Source organism: Vidua chalybeata, chromosome Z (genome assembly GCF_026979565.1).
Source record: "Vidua chalybeata isolate OUT-0048 chromosome Z, bVidCha1 merged haplotype, whole genome shotgun sequence".
Classification (NCBI taxonomy): Eukaryota; Metazoa; Chordata; class Aves; order Passeriformes; family Viduidae; genus Vidua; species Vidua chalybeata.
The window spans coordinates 12,089,722-12,116,327 of record NC_071570.1 but is presented as its reverse complement, the minus strand read 5'-3'; the positions used below and the strand labels follow the sequence as shown (position 1 = coordinate 12,116,327).

At 40.3% G+C, this 26,606-nt stretch overlaps 1 protein-coding gene and 1 long non-coding RNA gene across 2 annotated transcripts; one reads left to right on the top strand and one right to left on the bottom strand.

Annotated features, from left to right (window-relative positions):
- Positions 1-5,155: 5,155 nt before the first annotated feature.
- LOC128802570 (fructose-1,6-bisphosphatase isozyme 2) lies at positions 5,156-25,637 on the bottom strand. The gene is made up of 7 exons (XM_053969106.1): positions 25,270-25,637; positions 22,377-22,539; positions 21,352-21,444; positions 16,475-16,615; positions 15,181-15,318; positions 9,081-9,200; positions 5,156-5,950 (listed from the first exon to the last, which is right to left on the bottom strand). The coding sequence occupies exons 1-7, from the start codon at positions 25,440-25,442 to the stop codon at positions 5,756-5,758; spliced, it is 1,023 nt and encodes a 340-aa protein (XP_053825081.1). The 5' UTR covers positions 25,443-25,637; the 3' UTR covers positions 5,156-5,755.
- LOC128802572 (uncharacterized) lies at positions 6,446-6,910 on the top strand. Its single transcript, XR_008435487.1, has 2 exons — positions 6,446-6,510; positions 6,758-6,910. It is a non-coding gene; the product is annotated as an uncharacterized LOC128802572 (long non-coding RNA).
- Positions 25,638-26,606: the final 969 nt, after the last annotated feature.

Below are 26,606 nucleotides of genomic sequence, written 5' to 3'. Positions count from 1 at the left end.
GTTAATTTACTCTCTGCTATTCCCACTTTTGGGCCCTGGGTATCTCTGGAAAATAGCTACCTCTACCTTTGCAGTCCCACAGAAGTTATTGGCTATAATCTTTCCTCTTATTAAACCTCTTCTCTTCCATGGGCACCAGCCCCCCTTTTCTCACAATAAGTCTATGTGGTATAATCCATGTAAGCTAAAAGCTCGCTCTTGTTCTCTGTCTCTAAATAGCTGGCATTTTATAAATAAATACAACTTTTGCCTGACTTTTCCAGAAACAGGAGTTGGCTTTATTAAGAAAACAGCAAAACTCCCTGTGTGTATGTTTTGTTGAAAACAGAATAAAGTATCAACTTTTGATACAAATGCTCAGACACACATTTGATCCTACATTTATTTCAAAGAGCATCTGCATTTCAGCTGCCTTGCTTTTTCAGGGATGGGTGAGGTCCTTCTGCAGTGTCCAGGATCAGCTCCTCAGTGTGCTGGGCTGGCAGGGCAGCAGCACAGGCAGCCAGGGTGTCACGGGACTGGTGGGAAGCCTGCCAGCACCAACCTGTTCTCTGATCCCCCATCTTGTGATTGCAGTCATAAGGCCACCTCTCTGCAGCTGGTTGCTCACACTAACTCAAGTTTCCAGACAAAGTAATTTGTGAATAACTGCTCATTTATTAGAGACTGGTGGGTCTGCTGTGTTTTCTTGTGTTATTGGACATCACTAGGTTTAGGTAGTTTGTCTTTATTTTACTTCTGAAATAGGTGCAAATGTTCCCAATAATTGCAAAGAAGAATTAATTTTGGCAAAAAGTTTGACAACCAGTGCTTTAACAACAGTCACATGTATGTATGTATGTATATATATATATATTTATATTTATATTTATATATATATATATATGATACAGTACAAATAGTATAGTTTCTGCATCTTTCTCCAAAAGTAATAGGAAGTCAAATGGGCGCTGATTTACTCACATATATCATTTTATGCTGAGAAACTATTAAATAGTTGTACAAAGGTACATATGTGAACTAGTATTTAGTTCACATATGTCTTACTTGGCGTTTCCATGTATTTTTAATTTTGTATCATGCTGATGAGTATCTGAGGAATAACATCAGGCATTACTGACTTCTGCATCTGGAGGCAGTCACAACACCTTCATCATGGACACTGCCTGCTTCTCTCAGCAGCCTTGATGGCAGCTTGTGGTGTGTCCCCTTTCACACTAGTCCAACTACTAAATAGTCTCTGATTCTTTAAAAAAAAAAAAAAAAAAAATCTGTCCTACTTTCTCAGCAGCCCTCAGACACCTTGCAAAACCATGATGGGAGGCCATGGAAGGAAGTTGTGGGTCAGTGTTGCAAGGGCTTGGTAGGTGGTGTCCCCTCAGCCCACAGTTAGTGTAAGACAGCTCTGCAGAAATGGTCTGAACTAGTATCACACTGCAGAGAGAAACTTGAAAACTCACCCTGAGCCTTTAAGAAGGACTTTTTGGAGTGGTGTGCTTGCAGGGTTGTGCTGTTAGTAGCAGAATACATACAAGTACTTAGGTAGATGAGGTAGATCAATCTGCTTTTGAGGTTTGTATGGGTTGCTGCACAGAGCAGATATGGATCTCTTTGTAAGCACCAGCCACCCAGCAGCCCACAAACTAGGAGAATTTTCATTTAAGTGTCAACAGCACCCAAGCAGCAGTTATTAGTCAGAGCAGTGTCCCAGCACCAGACCCTCCACTATCACGTGCTTTTGGTGCAAACTGAGGAAAAAAACCAAAATGTGGGGAAAATAGCAGTTGGGATTAGATCCAGGCTTTGCTGTGAAACTATACTCAAACGAAGGCAAATTGGATGACAGTAAGTAGAGCACTGAATGACTGACACATTGCAGTGTGCAGGTGTATACATCCTGCCACCAGGAGCACAGTTCTTAACTAGACTGGGTAAACCCACTGCAAAACAAACTTGCAGCAAACTTTCAGCAAGTGGAGGTTTTTAGAGGCCCTGTGGTTATGCTGAGGAATGCCACATCTCTGTTCTTGCCTTATCATCTCCTGGCCTTTGGGAACAGGACCAAGTTAACCAATGATCCTTCTGATGTAAAACAAGTATTGTTAGCTTACTTAAACTGGCCTCAAATTAAAGTTGGTTTTAGGTTTCCGACTTAAAAAATGCAATGGAGTTCCTTGATAAATTAGTAACATCAACATCTATTTGTGTTCCTATATAGAGACGAGAGAGAGAGAATTACTATATATGTATATATGTCTAAAAAATGTATTATATATGTGTGTATATGTACTCCATGCACATTTTTTTTTTCACAGGGAAAATGATTTATTAGTTTCCATAATCAAGATGCACAATTCCATCATACAATAAAAGGATTTTATTATTACCTAAACCATCTCTTTTTTTATGCTTCCTCTTCAGTTTCCAGGATTTAAGTGTTGTTTGTGTTCTGCTGTTGATAGTAGAGCTTTGGGAAGCGCATGATGAGGAACAGAATAAACAAGTACACGCTGTACTTGCTGATCCTGGGCAGTTGTCACAGCTTTAAAAACTTCCAGATAAACACCTGAAGAAAGAGTGCTTTGATATCTGAAGCAGCACTGAAATGACACCCTCACCCCAGGGATAGCAATAGGCACAATTCCCTTGACCTTGTGGCCATGCTCTTCCTGATGCACCCCGGGATACCCTTGGCCCTCCTGGCCACAGGGGCACTGCCAGCTCACAGAAAGCTCGTGATCCACCAAGAGTCCCAGGTCCTTCTCCACAGAGCTGCTCTGTAGGAACAACCCCTGGCCTGTGCTGGCACTTGGGGCTGTTCCTGCCCAGCTGCAGGACCTGACACCTGCCCTTGCTGAACTCTTTAAGTTTCTCTCTGCCCAATTCTCCAGCCTGTCAAGGTCCCACAGAACGGCAGCAGAGCCTTCAGGTGGATCAACCACTCCTTCAGTTTAGTGCCATCAGCAAACTTGCTGAGGGTACATTCTGTCCTTTCATCTGGTCATTGATAAACAAGTTGAACAAGACTGGTTCCAGTATTGATCCCAGAGAATGCCACTGGCTGTTGGTCTCCAGGTGAACTGTGCTCTGCTGATCATGACCCTCTGAACTCTGCCATTCAGCCAGTTCTCGATCCACCTCACCATCCATTCCTCTAACCCACGTTTCCTGAGCTTACCTGCAAGGATGTTATGGGAAACAGTGTCAAAAGCCTTGCTGAAGTCACAACAGACAACATCCACTGTTCTCCCCTCACTGACCCATCCTGCCATGACACCACAGAAGTTTATCATATCAGTCAAGCATGAGTTCTCCTTGGTAAATCCATGGTGACTAATTCCAATGACCTTATTGTCCTCTACATGCCTGGGCATGATCTCCACAATGGGCTGTTCCATTCCCTTTTCAGGTACGGAGGTGAGGCTGACAGGATGTATCTTCCCAGGTCCTCCTTCTTGTCCTTTTTGGAGATGGCAGTAATGTTGACTTCCTCCAGCCATCGGGCACCTCTCCTGTTCTCCGTGCTTTTGCACAGATAGTGGAGGTTGGCTTATCAACGTCTGCCAGCTCCCTGGGCACTCATGGGTGCATCCCATCAGAGCCCATTGATTTACAGGTGTTAAGTTTCTCTAGCTCATCTCTAACCCAGCCCTCTGTGACCAGGGCGAAGTCTTCCTTTCTCCAGCCTTCCTCTCCTGCCTCTGAGGCCTGGGACTCCTCAGGGCTGGCCTCACCAGTAAAGACTGAGACAATTAAGGCATTCAGTAGTTCTCTCTGTCTTCCATCACCAGGATACCCGTCTGATTCAGCAGTGCCCCCACATTTTCCCAATCTTCATTTTGCTGCTGATGTACTTGTAGAAGTCCTTTCAGTTGCCTTCGCCGGATTCAATGACAGGTGGGCCTTGGTCTTCCTCACCTCCCTGCATTTTTTGATGATGTTCCTATAGTTCTCCCACAGGGCCTGGCTCTGTTTTCACATCCCAGAAATTTCTTTCTAGAAACTCTCTGCTCATCTATGCAGATCTACTGTCCCCTTTGCCTGATTTCCTGCTCATAGGACTACACTGATCTTGAGCTTGGAGGAAGTGATGTCTGAATATTGACCAGTTCTCTTGGACCTCCTTATCTTCTAGAGACTTATCCCATGGGATTCTTCTAAGTAGGTCTTTGAAGAGGTCAAAGGTGGCTCTCAGGAAGGTCACACAGGATCCCGACTCCCTAGGACACGGGGCCAAGGTGTATGTCTCAAACAGCAAAAACAAGATAGTTATGGAGCCAACCAAGGATTGTTGGTAATAACAACCAGTGATTGTTGGTAACACACTGTGAGAAAGAACCAGGTGTGGCTGGAGAAGGCTATACAGAAGGTAGGGCAGCACTTTTTCAGGGCAAAGATCCTTGTGACTCTTGGAGATAGGACAACAGAGTGCAAGCACCAGAATGAGACTGAGAAAGGGGCGTGCATGGACTGTAGGGAGGGATCAAGACCACTCAAGGTCCCTGAAGCCCTCTGACCCATTTTCAGAAAGGTCTGAAAGAACTGACTGTGCATGATAACTAATTTGTATAGAAAAGAGAAAGTTGTCTTCATGGCAGGGAAAAAAAAAAAAAGGTATCCTCACAAAGCCCAGGCACATGTGCACCCCCTGTCCCTTGACCTGGAGCCATGCTGGAGACAGGACTCTCTCTCTGTGTCTCTCTTGCCTTCCCCCTCCTCTTTAAATCACCTCTCTCCCTCTCTCTGTCGCTCTCTCTTTCTCTCTCTCTCTCCCCCTCCTGCTCTCTCCCTTTTTGCCCTACCTCTTTATCCAAACCCCATGTTGTGTGCATATTCTAGGACATCAGGGACTAACTTGTATCAATTCTCATGCAAACTGTGGAATTTACTAATAAAGTTTTGTAAGCTTCTGCAGACCATCTGACTTTTGTTGCTCCCTTTGACCACAAGCACCTACAAAATGTGGGTGCTCTCTTCCATTTAAGGACAGGACAGCACTGTGACTAGTGATGGCAATATAATGTGCAAAAGGGCAAGCTTCACTCTGAAATAAGAACCTTTCAAAGTAAGAGAAAATGGAGGTATAACAGTGTCTTTCTATCCTCTTGCAGTGGACAATGGATCAACAGAATAGGCATGATTTCGGTGTCACATCCATGCTTTATTGTAATTTGTGCTTTGAAAGGTGTGTGTAAATAACACATGATACTTCCTATTCTTATGAGAAATGAAATACTCTGGCAACACTGCAGTCTTTTCATCTCTATTAATTACCCAAAATATATATAATTTGCAGCTTAAAATTATTGTTTCAGACAGCATTAGACTTCTGCTCTTCTTAGGGCTGTCAAGATAAAAAACATCTGCAAGAAAGTCTCTGACAGAAAATCCAGATAATGACATTGCAAATATTGATGCAGAAATCCTGTTGCAAATAATGCCATCTATGTAATGTTAGATATAAAACTTCAGGCGAAATGAGGATACTGACACAACTCACTTCCTTTTGTTAATATATAAAGTAAGTAATTTCTGTTTGTCATGACTCTGTCTCTGCACTGCCCTGAATAAATCAGAATTAAAGGATTTTTACACTTCCCTGCAAGGAGAAACAAAATCTCACTATTCTTCCTGCTCTTGTTAACTGGGGCTTTCACTGAGAGATTGGTGGTAAATGCTAGAATCCACTATTTTGAAAGGTAAAGATTTTCTTGGAGACTGAAAATAGACAAGCAAGATCTGATGTGGAAAGTCTTTATCTGCTCTTCTGGTGTTTCTGTACACAAGCAAGATATTCTTGCACATCGTCTGGAGAGCCAAGTATAAGAGGAACTCTCTGGTGAATATTCTCAGGTTTCACATCCAACACTGCTTCAGTCCCTGTAGTTGCCATCCCACCTGCCTGCTCAATGATGAAAGCCATAGGGTTGCATTCATAGAGAAGTCGGAGCTAGAAAGAAAGAGGAAACACTTGATTGCCTTTGGGGGAAATTATATCAAAATATTTGCCAAAACTTAGCATTCCTTTTGTGATTTTAGGAAATATTGTACCAAACTTCAATTGACCTAAGTAGCAATGCTTTTCAGAGAGCCCTTCCTTCCCTCTCGTCTTCTTACCTTTCCTAAAGCTTTCTGCTTGGAGGAACAGTGCACCAACCTTACATCCAGGCATGACCACTATCATTTCCAAGTTGACATACAGATGCAGCACCACTGAAGCTGTATTTTGTCAAAAATGTCAAAAGTGGTTGTCCCACAGGCATCAGCAAAACAGTTAGGCTGGCTAAGCTAACAGTACTGGGAAAGAAAAGCCAAAATATCTTTTCATATGGAGTCTTTATGTGTTAACTCAGAGCTTGGGATAATCATGTTATGTTTAGTCAGGATATTTTGGAGTTTGAAACTTGATGCTCCCAGTTTCAAATTTCAGGATTTTGTGTCTTTTCAGAAATGTAGATAGACGTAAGTGGCCTGAACTTATCCAGATGATGGCTTCAGAAGGAGCTGCAGGTATTTATTAAAGGCAAAATTTCCCTTTTGGTTTGGACCCTGATATCTGTTTACATTTCTTTTTAATGTTACCTCTTGGGGTGAGTGTGTTCTGGTGGAACGCAAATTTATTTAGGACATATGCCAAAAGTTTCTGTGTTTAAATGAACAGTGATGATAGCTGGTCAGTTCTGAACAAATATTATTTCTGTAGGTTTATCTATTAAGTGTTTGTGTACAACAATATTAACACATATTTTGTTTAAAGGACTCTTGACATGTACAAAAGAGGAAAAGCTTTCTGGGAAAAAGGAAGTATGGAATGCTACTGTATATAGAGACAGAGAAATGGGCTGAGCACAGGACTTCACTATCCATCATGCCTTTAGCACACTGCAATAAAACCATGATAATACAACAACTTAAGTAGTGCTGTATTACCTTCTTTCTTGTCTTTAAAGCCCACTGAAGTGCTACTTCTGGTACAAGGACTCCATCTCTGAGGCAACATAGGACCAGTATCTTTCACTCTTCTTCCTATTGCTTGGCCCAGTTCTGGAAGATCATGAGCCAGCAAACAGCAGTGGTATCACCATGGAACCACATTTCAAGTTTCTTGTTGCTAAGCTATGACTATGTGACTTGAGGAAAGCAGTTTTTCATCAGGTAGCAGTGCAACTGCACTTAGGAATCTTCAGATGGGCTCTGTCTTCAGTTAGGTTTAACATTTTCACCTAATAGAGAACTATAAGCCTGAAGTTTATAAAAATATTATTCAAAATATATCATTTGAAAAGATTTATTTGTTGTCTTGTCCTGTAGTGTTTATTGAGCATTTAGTTTTCTTTAACTTAAGCAAGGATCTGTACATTTTAGGGCCTACATCCATGTAATTTGCATTTACTCTAAAGACTTTTGATCAATTCCTTTTGATCAATTCCAGTGACATTTGATTCTTTTCAGCTCTCTAACTGTCTTTGCAGGGAAAGATGATCAGGACATTTGCCACAAGAGTATTCTTTTTCCAATAATAAAAGTTATATGTGAAAACAACTATACACATCTGCACTCTGAACAGAAAGAAAACTTATTTTTAATGATAGCATGTTTTGCTTCTTCCATTACTCTCTTTACTGTGGCAGTTCAAGCCAGAGCAATCCAATAATAAATGTGGGTTAGCTCTGTGGAAACCTTTATTTCTTTAAAGTTATGTAAGTACTTGTTCCTTTGTACTTCTGTCCTGTTTTTCATTCTCTCTTTTCAACAATGGTTTAGTAGAGATTCAAAACAAAAAGTTTAATTTGAAGAGGCCAGTCAGCAAACCCATTTTTTTTCACACACAGCAAATTCCTTTTTTGTCCCTTTCTAGTATGTACAAACAGATCCACATCATTTAGTGAGGGCTTTTTGGGTGCTGTTTTGGGGTTTTTTCCCATCGGATGGTGATTCAAAAATTTAAATCATTTTTGCCTGGACAAACATGCAGACATTTTTGGCTGCATATGTTGAAGACAATTATTTTCCTATTTTTGCTTTGAAGACCGTTTGGATCTGCTGGTATTTTGGTAAATACAAGCTCACCATGATGAAATGAGTAGTCATCTCTCCCTAAAGACTGTAGATATTGGGATATTCTGAGATCAGTGTGGGAGATGAGGCAGATTCCTTCATGTACCAGCCATGGATACAAAAACATTTGAATAGAAGGTGTTAAGTATGGTGTAGATCAGGAAAGAATGTATTCTTGGAGTCAGAACACCGTGTCCAACCTATTATGTACTGAGCCAATGATTTTCTAAGGATGACCTGCAGGTTACTGCTGGTCCACAGATGTATGACTAGGTCTATAAAACATATTTGTTTAGAAAGTTGATAATAAGGGTATTTGATAGCGCAGAAGAGAAGTTGAGGTTGACAATGGTCCGTGGTCCATCACTTTCAAAGACTGACTGCATTGCATTGCACTGCATTGTTGCAGTGCATTTTGTACTGGTGTCCAAATGGGAAGTCACATTTTCCTAAAATACTGCATGAAGCCCACATTCCACTGTAATCACCTTTTGTGATCAGGTAGTAGAAGCCGGAGTTTGCAGAGCTGGTGATATAAGCTCAGTGTCCTTTGGAAAGGACACTGGTAGGAAGGTAGGAAAACCTTTTTTCCTAGCAGTGGACAAAACCCTTTCTGGGGCTCAGCATATCCCACCATGGGATAACTGGTGGGATAACTCTTGTTGCCAGTTTAGAGTGCAGAGGTTTTCCTTAGATCCATGTTGTATCTGCCAACCATGCACAGGTGTCTCAATGGGTTTCTATGGTACTGAAATATTACCTTTAGAAAAATCAGTAAGTCCTTTGTTGCAGTGAAAACCACTTGAGTATTTCATAATATAAAAGCACAGAGGAAAATTTCTGGCCTAAGTTGGCAATTGCCTAAGTTTCTTTCCTAAATTCAATTGCTGACTGTCATTTTCATTAATATTTTTTTCTGAAGTGGAACATTATTATTTATTTATTTATCTAAGCTATTGCTCTGGTAATACCAGAAGTATTAGGTTGTCTAAGTTCACCAGAAAGGAACTCAAATTACATACCTTTCCTTTAGGACTCTTCTGATTAGCAGGATACATGAAGATCCCACCGTACATCAAGGTGCGGTGAACATCAGCTACCATGGAGCCCACATACCTGGCACCGTATGGGGAACTGCCATCCTGAAAAACATAGAGCAAAGCACTATATTTACCAGGCTAGACAACTAGTAACGTGGCAAAATGTAATTTTGCTATGAAACATGTATCAAAGCTGCTTAAATCAATGACTGCTTATGGATACTGCAAACCCTGAAATCAGTCCTTAGCTCAGGCTTTTGTAAGATGTGATTGTCTACAGGGTTCAAAGATATGAGTTTTAAAGAGCTGCATTCACAGTATGCAAATCAGAGTGCCTGTAATTTGGGTGCACAATTTGGAATCAAATCCCTGACTGTGAAAAACCAAGGGACTGAATACTTCTTCACCTTATCAGAATAAGGCCAAAATAATTTGATTTTTGATCTTTCACTGGTTCCTAAGCCAGAGCATGAGGAGTGGTGTCACTCCTCTACATGCCCAGATGGTTCCAAGAGGACTCCAACCTTTATCTTCTAGCTTATTTGTCAGGTGGTGAAATTGGTCATAGCATTCATTCTGCAGGTTAGCTGGGGACATCACAATTTATTAATGAATGTAATTTTCCGTGCTCTCATCTTAGAAATCGATGTTGTTGAAGGACAGGCCATTTTAACAAGAGCAATCAAGGAAGTATTCATGTCAGTCTCAGGTCTGCTGGTCATAGAAATGGGTAGGTAGGTAGACCAAATAATCTCCATTCAAGAAATTTAACGTCATGATACTTTTATGAAGCGGAGATACAATATACGGATGTAAACTGAAGGAAAGCTTTTTAAGAAAATAATTTTCCTGATTGTTTCATATCTCTCAGTCTGTCTTCAATAGAGCTGAGGAGGAATTTTCGTCTTCCCAGATCATTACAAGAGACTGAACTTCATGAATATTTAATACACATATATGTTTTGTATTACAATGCTGAAAGTCTGAAAATATCTCAGCAGGCTTTTTTTCTGTCTGGATCAGTTTCCTAATAAAAGATCCTAGCACTTTCTATAAAGGTCATCCTGTACTGATACTACATCTAGAAATCTACTACATTGTTCAGCAGTGCCAGCTCCAACACCTTCAGACACCACAATTTAGTCATCTTTCCCAGCAAAATCATAAGGTTGGCTGGGGAAAAAAATCCACAACTGGAAGGAAAATAGAGAAAAACATAATTCTATTTTGACTAATTTTTTCAAATTGTTCAATGTGACTGTGAAGTATTGATAATTACTCTCTATTAAAATGGAAAAAATTCTCATGAAATTACACATTATAAAGCAACAGAATACTAGGAAGTTAAGTTTTATGCTGCTAAACATAAGACTTGGATTTTTGATATAGATGGTAAGAAAATTGGAAAAGACGCCTATTCTAGGCTATGTAATAACCCTTGTTCAACCCTACATATGTTGGTTTTTATGATTCATGTTGCACACATTAGAAGAACTATGAAAAATTTAGAAGAAAACAATGCAAACAATGAAAGACTGATGGATAAGACACAGCTTAGAGCTTTTGCATTTAGTTTTGTTTAAATCTGGTCCTATAGGCATAAATGAACAAAACTTTTAAGTATTTGTTCCCTTGTTTTTCATGGCTTATGCCCAAATAATTGCATATTTAGGCTTCAAATGATAGCTTCTCCATCTCACAGCTGTTTGTAGTTGTGCCTTTGCAATTGTAAAAATCTGACATCAGGAAAAAACAAACACCTTTACAGATATTAAAGGGAGACAAATGTGAGTTTTCAGTTAAAGTCTGAGAAAGATGTGATTATAATCTCAAATTACCTTTAAAAATACAATCAAAAGAAAGACTTTCTTTTGTGGTTTTAAAAGGTGATGAACTGAGTCTTAAGAACAGTTTGTTGAACACTAAGAAAAGCCATAACATATTAAAAAGCAGCCCCTGAAACAGACTGCTAAAGATTGCTTCTATGATATTATCAAATAAGGACTCTGTAAACCACAGGTATGAAATTTAGTGACCATGAGCTGCACAGCTGAGCCACCTGTCTACACATCATCTGACAGGTTTGCAATGTGCTAGATTTCCTATTCACATGGATATTATTTACATAATTTGTGTGAACATGGACTGTGTTATGCAAAGGATGCTTTGTGGGTTTCCTTCCAACTCAGGATGGATGCCACTGACAATTTTAGTTGCTTCTTACCCAGATAGATATTTACCAGCTAGAGACACAATGCTGGGACTGTGCTGAGAAAAATACAGATAAATTCCTCCCTTCTGATAAGGTTATCACTGGAACTGCATACTGAAATAAAATTTTTACTTCCCTTAGCATATAGCTGTCTGCATGGGAAGAATTAATACTCATTTTAGTTAGTGAACTGTTACTTCTTGTTTCCCCAGTTTTGTTGCTCATGCATTTTTTTTACAGATAAAAAAGTTAATAGGTGTCGCATGCACATTGGCATATTGCCCAGGCATTCTTCTCAAACAAAATAATAGAGCATGAATGCTAGACAGGTTCATCCCAAGTTCTCAGTAAAGCCAAGCTCTGTGTTTGCTCAATAAGCATTTCTGATTGTTTAGTTGATGTCAATGAAAGAGCTGGAGAACCTTCATGTTCTCTTGGTCAGCATCCATGTTGAGTAAGCTTGTGGCTACTCTTTTTTTACCCCTTCTGCTGCTTTCTCTTTTTTTGTTTAACTCAAAGGAACAAAAATGATTCATAACAGATAAGTCCTGTAATTTTTTTTTCCTTCACATTCTGATAGAAGTTAATTTTTCATTTCTTTCTTCTACTGTTTTCTCACAGCCCTGTTCTTCCACAGCAGAACAAGACCTGTTTTTTCTTATATAAATATGATTACTGGGGCGGGGGGGGACAAGAAATTTTTTCTGCAGCAACACCCGGCATCCCTTACTCCACATACAGATGCGGTGACAAAAGAATTGTGGTTTTACTAGCTTTTTTGTATCACTTGGACACAGCTTGGCTAGCTAACAGAAGAATGCTTCATACAGAAATGTGCTGTTGAGGGCAAGTTTTTAATGGCATTGCTGAGACAAATTCTTAACCAGGGAGTCTCAATTGCATAGCTCTCATCATCAGCAAGCTGTCATGAGACTCAGCTTCTCTTGTGCCTGACTGTAGGAAGCAAAGATAAAAGTAGATGTCGTAGCAAAGTGCAACAATGTCCACAGGGTATTTCAAATTCTACTAGTGCTAGAGAAAAGTTAGGGCCTTGCAGCTATTATGGGAGAAAGAACCCATTTTGGGGAGGAGTTATAGTAAAATTTGTGCAGAGACAGTTTCTGGCCCAGCAGCGCCCACTAAGCAGACTGGAGTAAACATGTTGCATTACAGGCAGCTTTGCAAACAGGAGCTTGCTCTTCAAACTGGTTAAGCAGCAGTGTGATTTTGTCACGCTTAATAAAAAATCAGCTTCACTCTCATACCAGAAGAGATGTGGTTAGACATATGGTTTCCCACTACATGATAGTAGTAGGAGGCTTAGGTCTGGCCTGCAGAACATCAGCATTTTTCTAGTGCTTTTCATTCCGCATTTATGCCTTAGGTAAATGGTGATCTGCAAGAAAATTTGAGGTTCAATGCAGTTTTGTAGTCCGAACTGTCTGATCTGGGACACTGCTGTTAGATAGCAAGGGGAAATCTCTCTTCTACTCATAAATGGTTGATTTTTAGTGTTTTGTCACTAATGACAATGATACAGAACATAGGACATGTTGTGGAAAACACTGTACTTTTCCCTGTTATATTTTTAACTTTTCAGTTTTTCATGGCAATGTCATCTGAACATCATGTTGACCTAGAATCACAGAAAGGAGTTAATAGAGGTAAAATCTAAGGAAGAAAAATGCAAAAAAGTGACAAATAGCTAAAACTGATGCCTAGTCTCTTGGCTTCTAGTGGCCAGAAGAGTATAGGGTAGATGATCTTCCTGAATAAGGAGGTGTTCCAGCATGCCCATACGTCAGTTCCTCCTCAAGTCACAGGTAGGGGATATTCAGCAGACACGCTCACTACCCTTCTGCATGCTGGAGAGAAGGGAACAGAGACAGAAACTGTGAAAATCTCCACCTAGCTCCTGTAGGGAAGGTAGGAACATCACCAATGTGGCTGCAGCTGGGTAGCCTTACAGATGAGGCCAGGAAGCACGTTTCATGCTACAAAGAAACGGCAAAACCTTTTCTCTCTAGTCCTCCCCACAATACAACTATAATGTCCTTTCCAAATCAAGGAACTGAGTTATGCTGTTTCCAAAACTCAGGTTCATACCAAGCTTCAGATAGGCAGGGCACTTCCCTGTGCTTTGTGGCCATAACATTTGTGTTTCAGCCCTTCTCATGCTGACAACTGTACATCTCAGAGCAGCAAAAAATGTGATTGTTCAGCACAACTAAGCAGATTTCCTGTGCCCCAAATAACCCATGCACTTCTGTGCTGCTTGCTTTAAAGCAACAAAAATATCTGCCAACTTCTGTTGCATTAGATGAACAATTTCAATAGGTTTTCATCAAATGATGCACAGATTTGAGATAAAATAGTGTTTGCAAGTGAGTTTTTTCTGGTACATCCTAACTTTTTGATTTAGTAAGTCGCATGATAGAGCTGTCCTCATCCATCCTGTGGGGAAATACCTCGGTCTGGTCTTTCCACAGAGTTTGAAATCTCTTCAGTCTTTTTCTAGTTGCTTGGGATTGATGCATTTGTTTAAGAATTTTACTTTAAACAACACTTTGGTGGTTTGCAAAAACACAAATTAATGAATCCAGTCTTAGTGCATTATACTGAATACATGGCCTGGTATGACGTCAGCAGAATAAGAAGCACAGATGTTCTTCACTTTCCAAGCTGGATTAGGTTTCAGGAAGTAAGAAAGTTGTATTGTGGGCTTCTGCTTCTCTCGCAGCTGAACTGAATGCAGATTTGGAGTCTCAAAATAATCTCAACTATTCGAAGTTAATATATTTAGAATGTTGTGATGTTAGACTTTCTGTAGCTACAGTCTGGGTAACATGAAAAGGGGGGTTTGATATTCAGTCAGTAGTCTTGCAGCTATAGCTGATACGGTAAATCCAGATTTTTTAGCTCAGAAGGAGGAGCTTATCATGGGACCATAGTTTAAATGCTTACTCATTTTATTTCCTTTTTACTGCACCCTGAGGTGTTTACTGAATCCATTTATTTAATACAAACCATATTACAAGTATCCTTGACAACTAATAGCTTAAAAACAATGACCTTTTTTTTTTAATAGGAAGAGCTTTAAAAACAACTTCCTGACTAATGTAAGTCCTGAGTTAATCCATATCACCATGTTTCATTATGAACTACTCTTCACAGCCACACTTTCTAGAGAGGTTCCAGCTTTCCTTATTGAGAGCTTGTGTACTGTCCTCCTAGCATTGATAAGTTAATATCAAACTGTATTTGCCCAAGGAAGTTCATCAGATATGGGATGTCTTTCTTTTAACCACCAAATATAGTGAATTTGTGTCTCACACTATTTATTTAGGTTTTCTTCACAGCCTATAGGTTGGTTCATGCTCCATATGATGCAAGTAGACTGTGCAAAACTGATACTGCATTTTTCAGATGCAAGAAGGTACAAGAAGGAGAAGGTGATACCACCCAGATTCTTGCAAACACCTTCTGGGCAGCACGTGGAATCTAGCCCTGAATGCCCAACTGCACGCATTACTGAAATGCATATTCAGATAAAGCTAGAAAATGAGGATATCCCCAAATTTGACGTGCACATTTCCAGAGTTTTGTTGAAAGATCTAGTTCTTGGGCACATTTCCCTTTACACAAACAAGCTATGACTTTATTTACCAAAGTCTAAGTTATAAAACATGTCAGGATGCCAAAAACCCCGCTCCATTACATGCATATCCAAAATGGACCAGCTGGTATGAAAGGGTCACATGGGTCTGAACTCAGGAAGACCTTCAAATAGTTTTCCATCAGCCAGGACTGCATGGAATGCAGTGCTTGCCAGTGCATGGTACATTGGGTACAGTGCTAATATTTTCTTACCTCAGGGAATTTTTTCTTTTGCAAATACTCTGTCATTGCAGGATCAAAATACTTTGCATAACCTTCGTTGAGACTGTATACCTTCCCCTTCTTCTTGATTTTAACATCTCTGTCCACCAAAATAAATTCACCAAGACCCTGCAGGATGGGATAAATGAGGTATTAGAAGGCAGCAGAAAATTTTGTTGACTTTCTGTAACAGCTGTCACACTAGCCATGGCAGAAATGCTAGCACAGCTTGATCCTTTCAGTACTAGTTTATAAACTGACAATATTTCAAAAAGAGCAGAAAGCAGAGAATTTACATTAAATTAATCAAAACTTGTCACTTCGGTACTATAAACAAAACCTAATTGAAATAGAGTATCAAAAGAACACAAATCAGCCCTGAAAGCAGATGGATCATGAATCTCTGTCCTCAAATCATAAGACTGCAAATTAAGAAATGACACTGCCTTCTGATTTTTGGACTCTTCTTGGCCTGTCTTGTCTAAATAACTTAAAATGAATGTGGTCAGCTGCACCCATATGTTGCTGTCTGCAGTTTGATTTCAACTTTCACCTTCTCTTTCTCTGTCTCCAGCAGAGCAGTTCATCTCCTGCTTCTTTCCACTTGGAATGAGACTATGTACAAATGTTACAAGAAGTTTTGGTAATAATTCATCCTTTTAATTAAAAAAAAAACATAAAACCATAATAATAACTGTGTTATTCTCCTCATTTAATTCTGGTTTTACAAATTAATGATCTTCCCGCGTTCCCACAGTAACACTCATTGTGTTCCTTGGCACTGAAGAGTGGCACATGTTCAGTTGTACAGGTGGTGTTGTGCTTTTGCAAATTTTTGGATATGCACCTTATGCATAAAACTACTGCACTCAGGAAATGAAACATCACTTGCCTCAAGCTATCAAAAAAATGGTCCTTGCCTCAGGCTAAACAGTGAACATGCTGATGTTCTTACTGAGACAGAAAAATCAATAATAAAATAAACACAGATTCCTTTAAGTGAATATAAAGACACAAGTGTTGGTTTGAATGAAGAGGGTTTCAAACATTTAACTGAGAATTTAAGTTAATTTCACTTCTATTGAGTAGGAAAAAACCAAGCAGGTATTGCAACCTCATATATTATTACATACTTGTAAAGAGTAGGTGGGATGCTCCAGGACATGGAAAAAAGAATTGCATAAAGGGGATAGATGACAGAGACAAGGATTAAACAAACACAAGTACAACCAAGCACAGAGAGCTCTGAAAGACAGTGGCAATGTGATTAACACCATTACTGTACCGGATCAAGCATGAAGCAATCCACTCCTTGCCCTGTGGAGAGGGCAACCAGCGTAGCACTACCATACAGGGCATAGCCTGCAGCAACAATATTGCGTCCGGGCTGTAAAGCATCTTTGTCAGAGGGCTCATCATCTGTTTCCTGAGGAAAAATTACCATTGAACCAAAGGTTAAATTCTGAAAATGAACAATAAAAACAACACTTCAATAATAATGTATGACAGATTTCCTTTTTCTGTCTATGCAGGCCTTTGAAACAACAAAAACAGAGATTGTTACACCCCCCTCATTCAGGGCAAGTTTGGTACAGGTACATGCACATGCTGGGAGAGGATGTTGAGAGTTTGTTATTTTATACATGTCACGCAATCAATATGATACATGCCACAAAGCTGATCCCTTAGCATTATATCCCCAGCTATTAAATGAGGATCATCAGAAAACTGAGACAGAGCAGAGATACTAATTTTCTGTAAATGTAACATAAGCTATCATATTGACACCCCTGAGAGGGAATAACTGAGAGATAAATGCTGTAATTAATATTACAGAAAAAAATGGTTCCATAGTACAGAATAAAAGGGTAGATGGTGCAACATATGATGGAAACAAGTTTTTGCATTGGTGTCTTCTAGTGAAGGGATGCATAACTGAAGGGACATAAATGCTCATCTATTATATAAAAGGGCTCATCATATTATATACAAAATAACAAATGCATTGGGTTATGTAAAGTGTGCATGTGTGCAGGCATTCTTCTGTAACTCTACATGGAACATTCAGGTGGCATTTTACCTCATGCTTTTAATCAATTTCTGACACTTGTATTTTGATTTGGCACTTTGGTTATCATGGAGCAACAGCAGCCCAAGCAGACAAGGTGCAAATATTTCCAGTCAGCTCTAGAGCTGTGCCTCAGCTATGGCTTACAAGAGTTTGCCTGATGGGGTATGTGAGGAGGACAGCCAACAGTATTTGGGAAGGTTGGTTACACCCTTCATCTCCTGCTGCTACAAAATGGGTAAGGATTGCTACCTATGCTTACTTAAAAGTTCGTCAGTTGTGGTGGGTCTTGTATGGATTTTTTGGTGGTGGTCCATGGGGACTTGAAATGAAACACCCCCCGTTCTTCAGGCCGTGGCTTAGTATTTTATTGTTCCCAACTCAGTTTCTCAGTGATTCCACAGGCTTATTTGGATTGAGTAGCAGCTAAATAGAAACAGCAGGTCTAGCCCAGAATATCTGGTTAAAAAATATTAAAATTCATGAAGACTGTCTTGTGTAGAAAATGAAATATTTGCCCATCAGTGTCCTAGTAAGATGTTCCCATTCATTGCTGTACACCAACACCTTGAGGAAAACTGAGATGTGGGACACCAAAACGACACCTTTCTTGGTACACGAAGGTAGTAATTTCAAATCAAAATGCTTTATCTTTCAGCTGAAAGACTTCGTTATTTAAGTCACTTCACTTACAGTTTTTAACTGAATTTTGCTCAAATCCTTTCATTCCTATTTTGCCAAGTCCTTCTGTGGAAATAAAAATCCTGTTGACAACCAGCTCTTCATGGGAACTGAAATATAACATGTACAAATATATGTGGTATTCAGTCCCTTGAAACTATGTCAAGCTGCTTATTCTGGGAGTTTATAATGCAGATAATGAAGGAAGACTAGTTTAACTTTTGTTTGCATATTTCAGAGCTTCAAAAATTGACTAATAGTAGCTAATACTTTGCAAAACAATCCTTACAGTACCAACTATTATGGCCTAGGTAGCTTCATCTCTTTGAAAAATATACCCCTATGGTACATACATCGCACCATTAAAAGCAATGGTTGTCTATAGCAGACTAATTATTTCAGCATCAAATGCAGAATTAAACATTCATTTAGACAGTTTCAAGCATATTATGGTTGTCATAGCTTTTTGTATGGTCCTCTCATTAAAGAAAAAATAATTTTGTATAGAGCAAAGTAGTTTGTTTTCTAAAATACAGCATATATACAACACATGTGACTTTGGGTTATATATGATATTGTTTTAAAATATATTTGATCTGAGATGAGCTTTTCAGTCCTATTTCTTAAATGAATTTTCTATGTTAATATGACTGAAAAACTATATATTTGTTGACTATTTTGAAAAAAGCAGAGGAATTCCTCCCTCAAGGTATAGTCAGTTGGGCTGAATTCACTTGTTTTTTCATCCTTATTCACAACTGTGTTTCCAAGAGCTAGCTTCCAAAAAGAAGAAAAGAGAAAACATTTTGCAGAGCTAGTTAAAATGTGAAAAAGCTACAGATCAGCTGATACTTCAATGTTAGGACTGCAGGAGTTTTGTTGTGCCAAGTACCACATACTGTTAAACAAACCAGGGAATTAAGCTGGGCAGTACACTCTGATAATTGATATTTGCTCTTCTTTCTGGTGCACAGATGGATTTCCTGTCCATTATATTTTGACTATGATGGTGGTAGTGAAATACCTTTAGAGGCCTTTATGCAAAACAATAAAATAGACAGATGGACTGCAAATAATAAGTTATAGTGACTCTGTCTCTATAACTCAAATTGGTGTGAGGTTGGTGAAACAAAGACTGCAGAGTTTGGCTATAGGGGTACCCTCAGGTGATATATGAGTTAGAATTTTTTTGTGTTTGTGATTTGCCTGACATCACATGAGGGAATTCTCATCAGCACTGGGAGCAGCACTAAAATGACTTGATTTCCAGGTCTCCATTTGTATCATGTGTTTCATGAGTAGCCTTTGTGTTTTTACTGAATTCTTATACCTTCTCTGTGAGGGACCACATGAAGGGGAGGGCATTGTCCCCACGATAATGAAGGGTAGCAAATAAAATACATCAGAGGCAAAGTTATAAAATAAAACTAAAATGAAACAAAGCAAGAGAGTTTCATAGCATATTTCTGCAGTATGAGTTAAGGATTGTAGATTTAGCTCAGTGGCATGAAAACCTGGGAAGAACCCAAGCAAAAAGCATTTATTGTCCCCAAATCTTGACACTTTGGCATCTGAGAGCCTCTCAGTGGCAGCAGCTGTCCAATTCCCTGCTGATTCGACAAGGCTCCTCCCTCAGCCCCCCTTTTCTGGTGTTTCTGATTTTCAACTGCACCACCCTGGTCTCAGAAAGCAAAGGCCAGGTGGAAAATTAAATAAGATGAGATAGTATTTATTTCCTTATGGGTTTTTATAAGAAACTGATAGAGTGCTTTTCTGACATGATGAAATGGTCCCTCCCACTGTGGTGGAGGCTCTGGATTGGGAGCAATTAGACAACTGTTTTCAGGATTGAAATGTATTGTCCAAGTCTAGCCTTTCTGTAAGAGTGCTTATTATCTGTTTTGGTTTTTTTCCTAAAATAAACCAAATGTTTCTGCTTTGGAGAGTGTGCCTTTGGAAATGAAGTTAAAGTGAGACATGGTGAGAAAATCAGTCAAGAGCTCATTTCAGAACTGGTAGATGCTAAGGTTCATCCTTTGGAATCACAATGGTTCTACCCTTTCAAAAATGTTATTCATGAATCTTAAAAGGCCTAAAATAATGTTCTCTTTCTTAAGGGATACTTATCATCTGGAATTAACATCTCACTTTTATTCTTTCATACTACCCTTTAGTACCAATCAATAAAGCATTTTTTATTTAATAATTTCAAAGGAAAATGCAGCTATTGTCTACTGCAAATATTGGGAGATGCTGTTGTCATTTAGAGTATCTTTGGAGAGATAACTGAAAAGGGTGGAGATCCCTCTGCTTAACATTTCATAGATTTCATCAACACAGATAAGCTCTTTTCCCTGCAAAAAGCAAGATGCTGCATGGTACTGGAGGTAGTCCCAGGAATGCTCTTTCAAAAATCACACTGGGCACCATCTCAGTGTTGTCTGGCCTGCACAGCATCTGTTGTGTGGGTAACAGTGCAGACAGCCAAATTCCAGGACTTGGCTTTGTGCCACAACCCTCTTGAGGTTGTGCCATAACTATTTGATTCACTAGTAGATGCATATTCTCAATAATGATGACTATTGTATTACCTACAAGAAATGTAAAAACCAAGGACTAGTCAGATGAAAATTATGAGCTAAAAAGTGAGAGACTTGAAAAACATCTTCATTTGCTTGAAGTGTAGCATCTGAGTCTGCAAAGACTTCTCTGAAGTCACAAGTACTGTAAACTGTTATTTCACAATAGCAATGGCTGAGGGTCTCCCACAGTCCCTGACAGTGAGGTCAGGCTTTGGAAAAAACACCTACTGCTGAGAGATTAGCAAACAAATCACAAGACTTCGCATGACTGTAATTCTTAGTGTTTGTAATTGGCTGAACTGCTGCTGCCCTGTGTAGCCCCATGGGAGCAGACATGCTACCGGGGCCCCGACGATTGTAGGCGATTGCTTCCTTCAGCCCCCAGCGTCTCCATACTTATGGACTCCCATCCATGACAGGCACAGCAGCTGGCGCTGAGAGGCCACACGCTACGGTCCAGGGCTGCCAGCCCCCGCAGCGGATGTCCAGGAGGACAAACACTGCGATTCTCGGCACCCAACGCTGAGTCAAGCATCACTGAAGGAGATAACCAGCTGCCCTGGAGGTGAGATCCTTGTAGTTAAGTGCCTTTGTGTGTGGAGGAACGAAGTGCTTTCACCTAACAATTTCACGAGGCTGGCTGTCTACTTCCTGTGAATTCAGGCAGCATTTTAGCACACATGAATATCAAGTGTTCGTCTACTCTTTCTAAGGCTCCCTTTTGCCCAGAGACACCTAATGGACCATGGAAAGAAACTAGGCAAGGTGATGAACTCAAGATGTTTTGCTTTCACCAAGCAAATCATGCCATGTGTGATTTGCTCCTCTTACCTTTTTGTAGATAGCAAATATTGTTCCTATTGGTGCCAAGCAGTCTATATTGGATGAACCGTCAAGGGGGTCAAAGCACACCACATATTTACCCTGAAACAGAAGTGACAAGGGAAACAATTAATGATACGTTGCTTCACATTATTATTTGCTTTTACTTGAAAACTCACATGTTTTTATGTCTGCATTTAGCCCTCCAAGTGTGCCTGATACAGCTTGTCAAAGAAGGCTGCACTGCTGACCCAGCTGGCCCTGCAGCACAACAGCAACTCCCCAAGGGCCTGCCAGAGAAATTGGAGAGGACACACTTCTGCTCAGACAGCACAGATAGATGATAGAGAGGAGCAGTCCTCTGCTGCCAAGCCGTGCAAGAAATTGTTTAAAAGCAAAAGGACAGACTCATTCTGGAAGCAAGTATCTTCCTCGAATGAACATGTTTTGTTTTGCTACTTTTTGCTGCAAATGAAAGGATTTCGCTGTGTTGTGAGGTTTGAGGGCAAGAAGGCAGAAAGAAAAAAAAAATCTTCGGGAAAGGGCAGGTGACATTAGCATGAACAGTAACTCGCTGTAACAGGATCCCCTCCTGGGGGAAGCCTGATGAAGCAGTCAGGTGTTTCCTTTGGACATGTAACATAACACCCAGTTCTGCCAGCCTCTCATCTCATTTTATCTTGCTAAATACTAATGTAATCCAAAACCATCACACCGGTGGTCAGGGAATGTAACAGTACACTTACACCTGGGATTTGGGATGTGTTAACAAGCTTAAAAATAATTATTCTCCCCCCTTCACAAAACTTTAATAATAATTGTATTCTCCACATCTCTTTTAGCTGTTGAAATCATGCCACCCCCGAAAGTTATTAATCAAAACAACACAGAAATGGTGCAAATTTTTTTAATTCTCCCGGGAAGGGCCGAGTTTGGGGGCCGGGGCCCGGTTTCATACTTGAAGCAAGAGTGCCACCTGCTGCTGCCTGAGCCGACACCCCCCCACTCCCCGGGAATGCCGGGGCTGCACAGACCCGCTTCTCTTTCGGGGTGATGATGGCCTCCTTGTTCTCCTCTGTGACCAGGACGCAGGTGCTGTAGGAGGACTGGAGCATGTTAATCACCAGGGAGTTGGATAATACATCCAGCTTCTTCACCTCATCACCCGTCACATTCACAGTGCCAGCTATACCAAACCTACAGAAGAGTAAAAATGTCAAGAAACCTGAAGGAGACCAACGTTACAAGTTTTTAGGAAAAAACACCGTAACAAGTCTAGGTTGTTCCTTCATCTTCTCTTCCTACACCTTTAGATAATCTTTGGATGAAACAGCTAAGGTGCATTATAAGACTGTTGCTGCTGTAGAAAATAAAAGCATGAGCTTTGAGGCCTTACTTGGGTCCTTTTGCTCCTGTGTGGATTTCTCCAGGGCAGAAGCTGAGCCTACAGCCCAGCTGGTAAGGCTTCCTCAGCAGCTCCATGAAGCAGCTGGCCACAGTTTTGAGAAAGCAGAAAGTGCAGTGAGCATCTGCAATATTTTCTGCCACTAGCTGCTCAGAGTACCATGGTGGTCCTTTAACCCACATTCGCTCAGACCACTGCCAGCCCCAAATCAGGACTTAAAAGGCATCCCTGGGGAATTTGCCATATGGAACTGTATCTCAGGATCAAGGTCTGTTTTATTTGGTGATCCTCAGCTGAGTTAGGATGATGCTTCTTTTTCCTATCCCAATTTTAGCCAAATACTAATGACATATTATAGTAGTATATATGTTTCTGAGACTTCCAGTTGAAGAAGCACTGTTTAGGCCCAATGTGCATATTCTGGACATCTTAGAAATACAAAAAACATACAAGGAAAAGATACAGCTTTTTTTATTCATTAAGGGAAATTAAACATGGGGGACGGGGCGGGGCGGGGGGGCAGTGGGGAGCAGAGGCAGGTGGGGGAAAGGGAGGAGGAGAAAGAAGCAAGTAATTAGTCCCTAGAATGATGTTGGTCAGCAGCAGGCCTGAGCTGGGAGTGGAGTAAGTCTTTTGTCTTTCTCAAAGCTCAAAGCTGCCTGTGCTTTTGAGAAGTATTGAGTGTTTGGGACATTTTTGGGTGCCACATTTAAGATTTTGAAAAGGACCATGATTTTCAGGGAATGGTAAACACCTACTCTCCAATTACTATGTTTTCAGGCACAATCACAGCTCAAGTCTATGACTTGGAAAGAATTCTCCTTCACTTTTGAATTGAAAATTTGTCAAAAATTCATGCTCGGTGCTTCAACATTAAAGAAGACACTTACAGTCTCCTATTTGGAGGGAGTAGAAAAATCAGAGCTCTTTAACTGCACAAATGTGGATGGATGCAAGCCACTTTCACAGTGGTTGAAAGTTTGCCATGGGGATCCCTGAAATTTCATGGTTAGTTTCAATAATTTGAATGGTGCAAATTACTAATTTGTATGTTTGGATACTTTAGATATTTCTGAGACAACATCTGAAGCTGTTTGTTCAGGAAAAGAAACATTTGCTCCTTAATGTAATGGATGGTTTGTTTTTTTTTCTGAAAGGGGAAGAAGGATTACTATTATTACTATTAGAGGTTATTCCACCTCTAGCCTATCAGTTTCTCTGCTGTTACAAACTATTTCAGAGATTGTCTATATAAAGATAAAAAAATATGTAAGAGCAACACTTCCTTTAAGTCAAGGAGGCAAAATAGCTCAGTTTCACCTAGTAAGGACAGAGACAAAGCATAGTTTAAGAGTAAGGGCATAGGAGACTGAAACTGTGGTTCACTTTGAGTATGTCTCATGTCCCTCTCTAGGCACCATAAAGTGAGGGCAATAGTTCCGAGACTTTGAATTCATGATTTGCCAAGATGATTGAGGACTTGGACCAAATAATCAACAGAAGCACAAAATCCCCCCCAGCCCCTAGGGTCACACATTTTGGTGCTTCTGTGGAAGGAAATGAAACCTCAAATCCCTGAACAAATAATAAATGTTGACTTTCTTTCACAAATATATTCTTTCACAAATATATTCACAAATATATATGACTGGCCTCTTTCATGCATGTAGGTGCAAGTACATGCTGAGGCATGTTCAGAAAAATATCTTTCAATACATATCAAGAACTTTCTATTTTAAATGCACGATTTTATTAGGGCATTCCATATCTCTGAACCCTTTCAGACAGATCACCATTAAAAGACTTAGACTGGTGTCTATTGCACTTGTCCCTATGGAACAGCTCAATACATTCCAGGTTTTGCTAAGGCCATTTTTTATTCCATCTGCGAAAGCACTAGATGACAAATTGTTGGTTTTCCTAGAGGGCCTTTTGAGACTCCCTGCCTGTAACCCTGCATGTGGGATACAGGAAGGAAAGAGAAATGCAGCCAGGTATGGCAGCGCATGGAGTTTCTCTCAGGGCTGTTGCTTTAGAGCATTGCTTATACAGCAGGCAGGCAGAAAATCAGCCTACCAAGATAAGCCAAGCCCTGACTTACACAGTTCAGCAGAGGGCTTGGATGTTAGCAGAATATATCACAGTGAAATACTCTGCATTAAAAATATCATGGTGTGATTTTTAGCAAATTCACAGTAGATATAAAAGTAGATCAGTATCAACAAATGCAAGAGATAACAAGGTGAGCAGTGCATTGAAGTTCTGTTCTGACTTACATTTTTAGAGTAAAATATTATATAACAGCAGTTAGTTTAAATGTCTATCTTGCACCCAGTATTAAAATGCTCCAGAAAGAAAGCTCTCCTGCTTCCCACTCTTGATAATCCAGGGTCTGATCTTATTCAGCTTAAAAAAAGACACTTCCAAGGTATTTATGAATCCCTGCCCACTCCCCAGCCTTGCTATGCCAGTAGCTGTCTCTCTGCCTCCTCTTCCTCCCAGAAGTGCAAGGTAGGACTCACATGTGGGCAAGGCCTGCCTTTCTGACAGCAGCAGAAATGGCCTTTATGGCAGTCAGCATGGAGTTGAGCAGCTGCGTCAGCTCCCCCGTCGCTCCTTTTACACGGCGCCCCTTCTCCATAACAAATCGCGTGAGTGTCAGCATATCCGTCTCAAAGGGGCTTTTGTCGGTCATTTTTGCTGGGTACCAGAGCTCCTTCTCAGCTGGACAAGATGCTCTCTTGCTGTGTTGAGATCCTGGGTAGCTGTTTTATTTTGAGGCGAAGCTGTGTTTGGCTGCGTTGCTGGTCAGAATTTATTAAGATGTTTCTGAGACCATGTGATTGAGTGCTCAGAATAATTGCACTCCATGGCTCCACTGGGATGCAGGAAAGGAGCCTGAGACAGGACTACAGCTGAGCAGCTACTGCTTGTCTGCACTACCCCCCCCCCCAGCACTGAAATTAGCTCTGTGCAGATCTAGCTACATATTCTCACTGTACATCAGACTGATTATAATGCAAAACTCTTGCTGGCTGAGTTCTTGGAAATGGATTTCCTGTAGATCCTGTTCAGCAATTGGTTCAGCATAGCCAAGGCTATGTTTACAAGGCACCAGAAATGAAAGCACCAGACACCAGTAACCATATGTGCCACAGTGTCCCACAGCACTGTGACTCCAGACAGTGAAGTTCCCTTCCCATAAGTCCTCTTTTTTCACTCTCTTTTGGCCTCCGCCCTGAAGGAGGGTTTTGAAGGGGTGCATCTAGACATGCATTTTTTAAAGTGTTTTATTTTGCTAGTTGGTCTGCCGCAGTTGCATTTTCATTATTTAATTCCTGGTCTGGGCTTTTTGTAATATTACAGTGCTTGAATGAATGAGTATTGGTTAGCTGTGGCCTGATTAGTTACAAAGTAATTATGTTTCCAATAATTTACAAATAAGGCTTCTCTGATTTAAGCATGTCAATGGCATAACTCACAAAATGAAATTTGGTTGGCTTTCATGTTGTGGTGCACCATGTAAATATAGGTATGTCCAAATTTGCAATTATGCTGCCAGTAACTCCTTACAAGCAATATCCTCGGAGTATATGGTGCCAATGTGAAGGTAAGACAGAAACTCTCCAAGTAATGTATTAGATTTTGCATTAGATACATGCTGTCTGGAACACAGCATGTATCTTTTAATTACAGCACTGTCTTCCGACACTGACTAGGCAGTAAGAGAAACTATATGCTGTTACATGCTGTAGCCTTCATTTTACTTAGTAGCAGCACTCTTACTTTAAAGTAGAAGATATGGAAAGCCCACCAGCAAAACAAGAAAATCTGGAGTAACAGAAGAAAAGTTTTATTA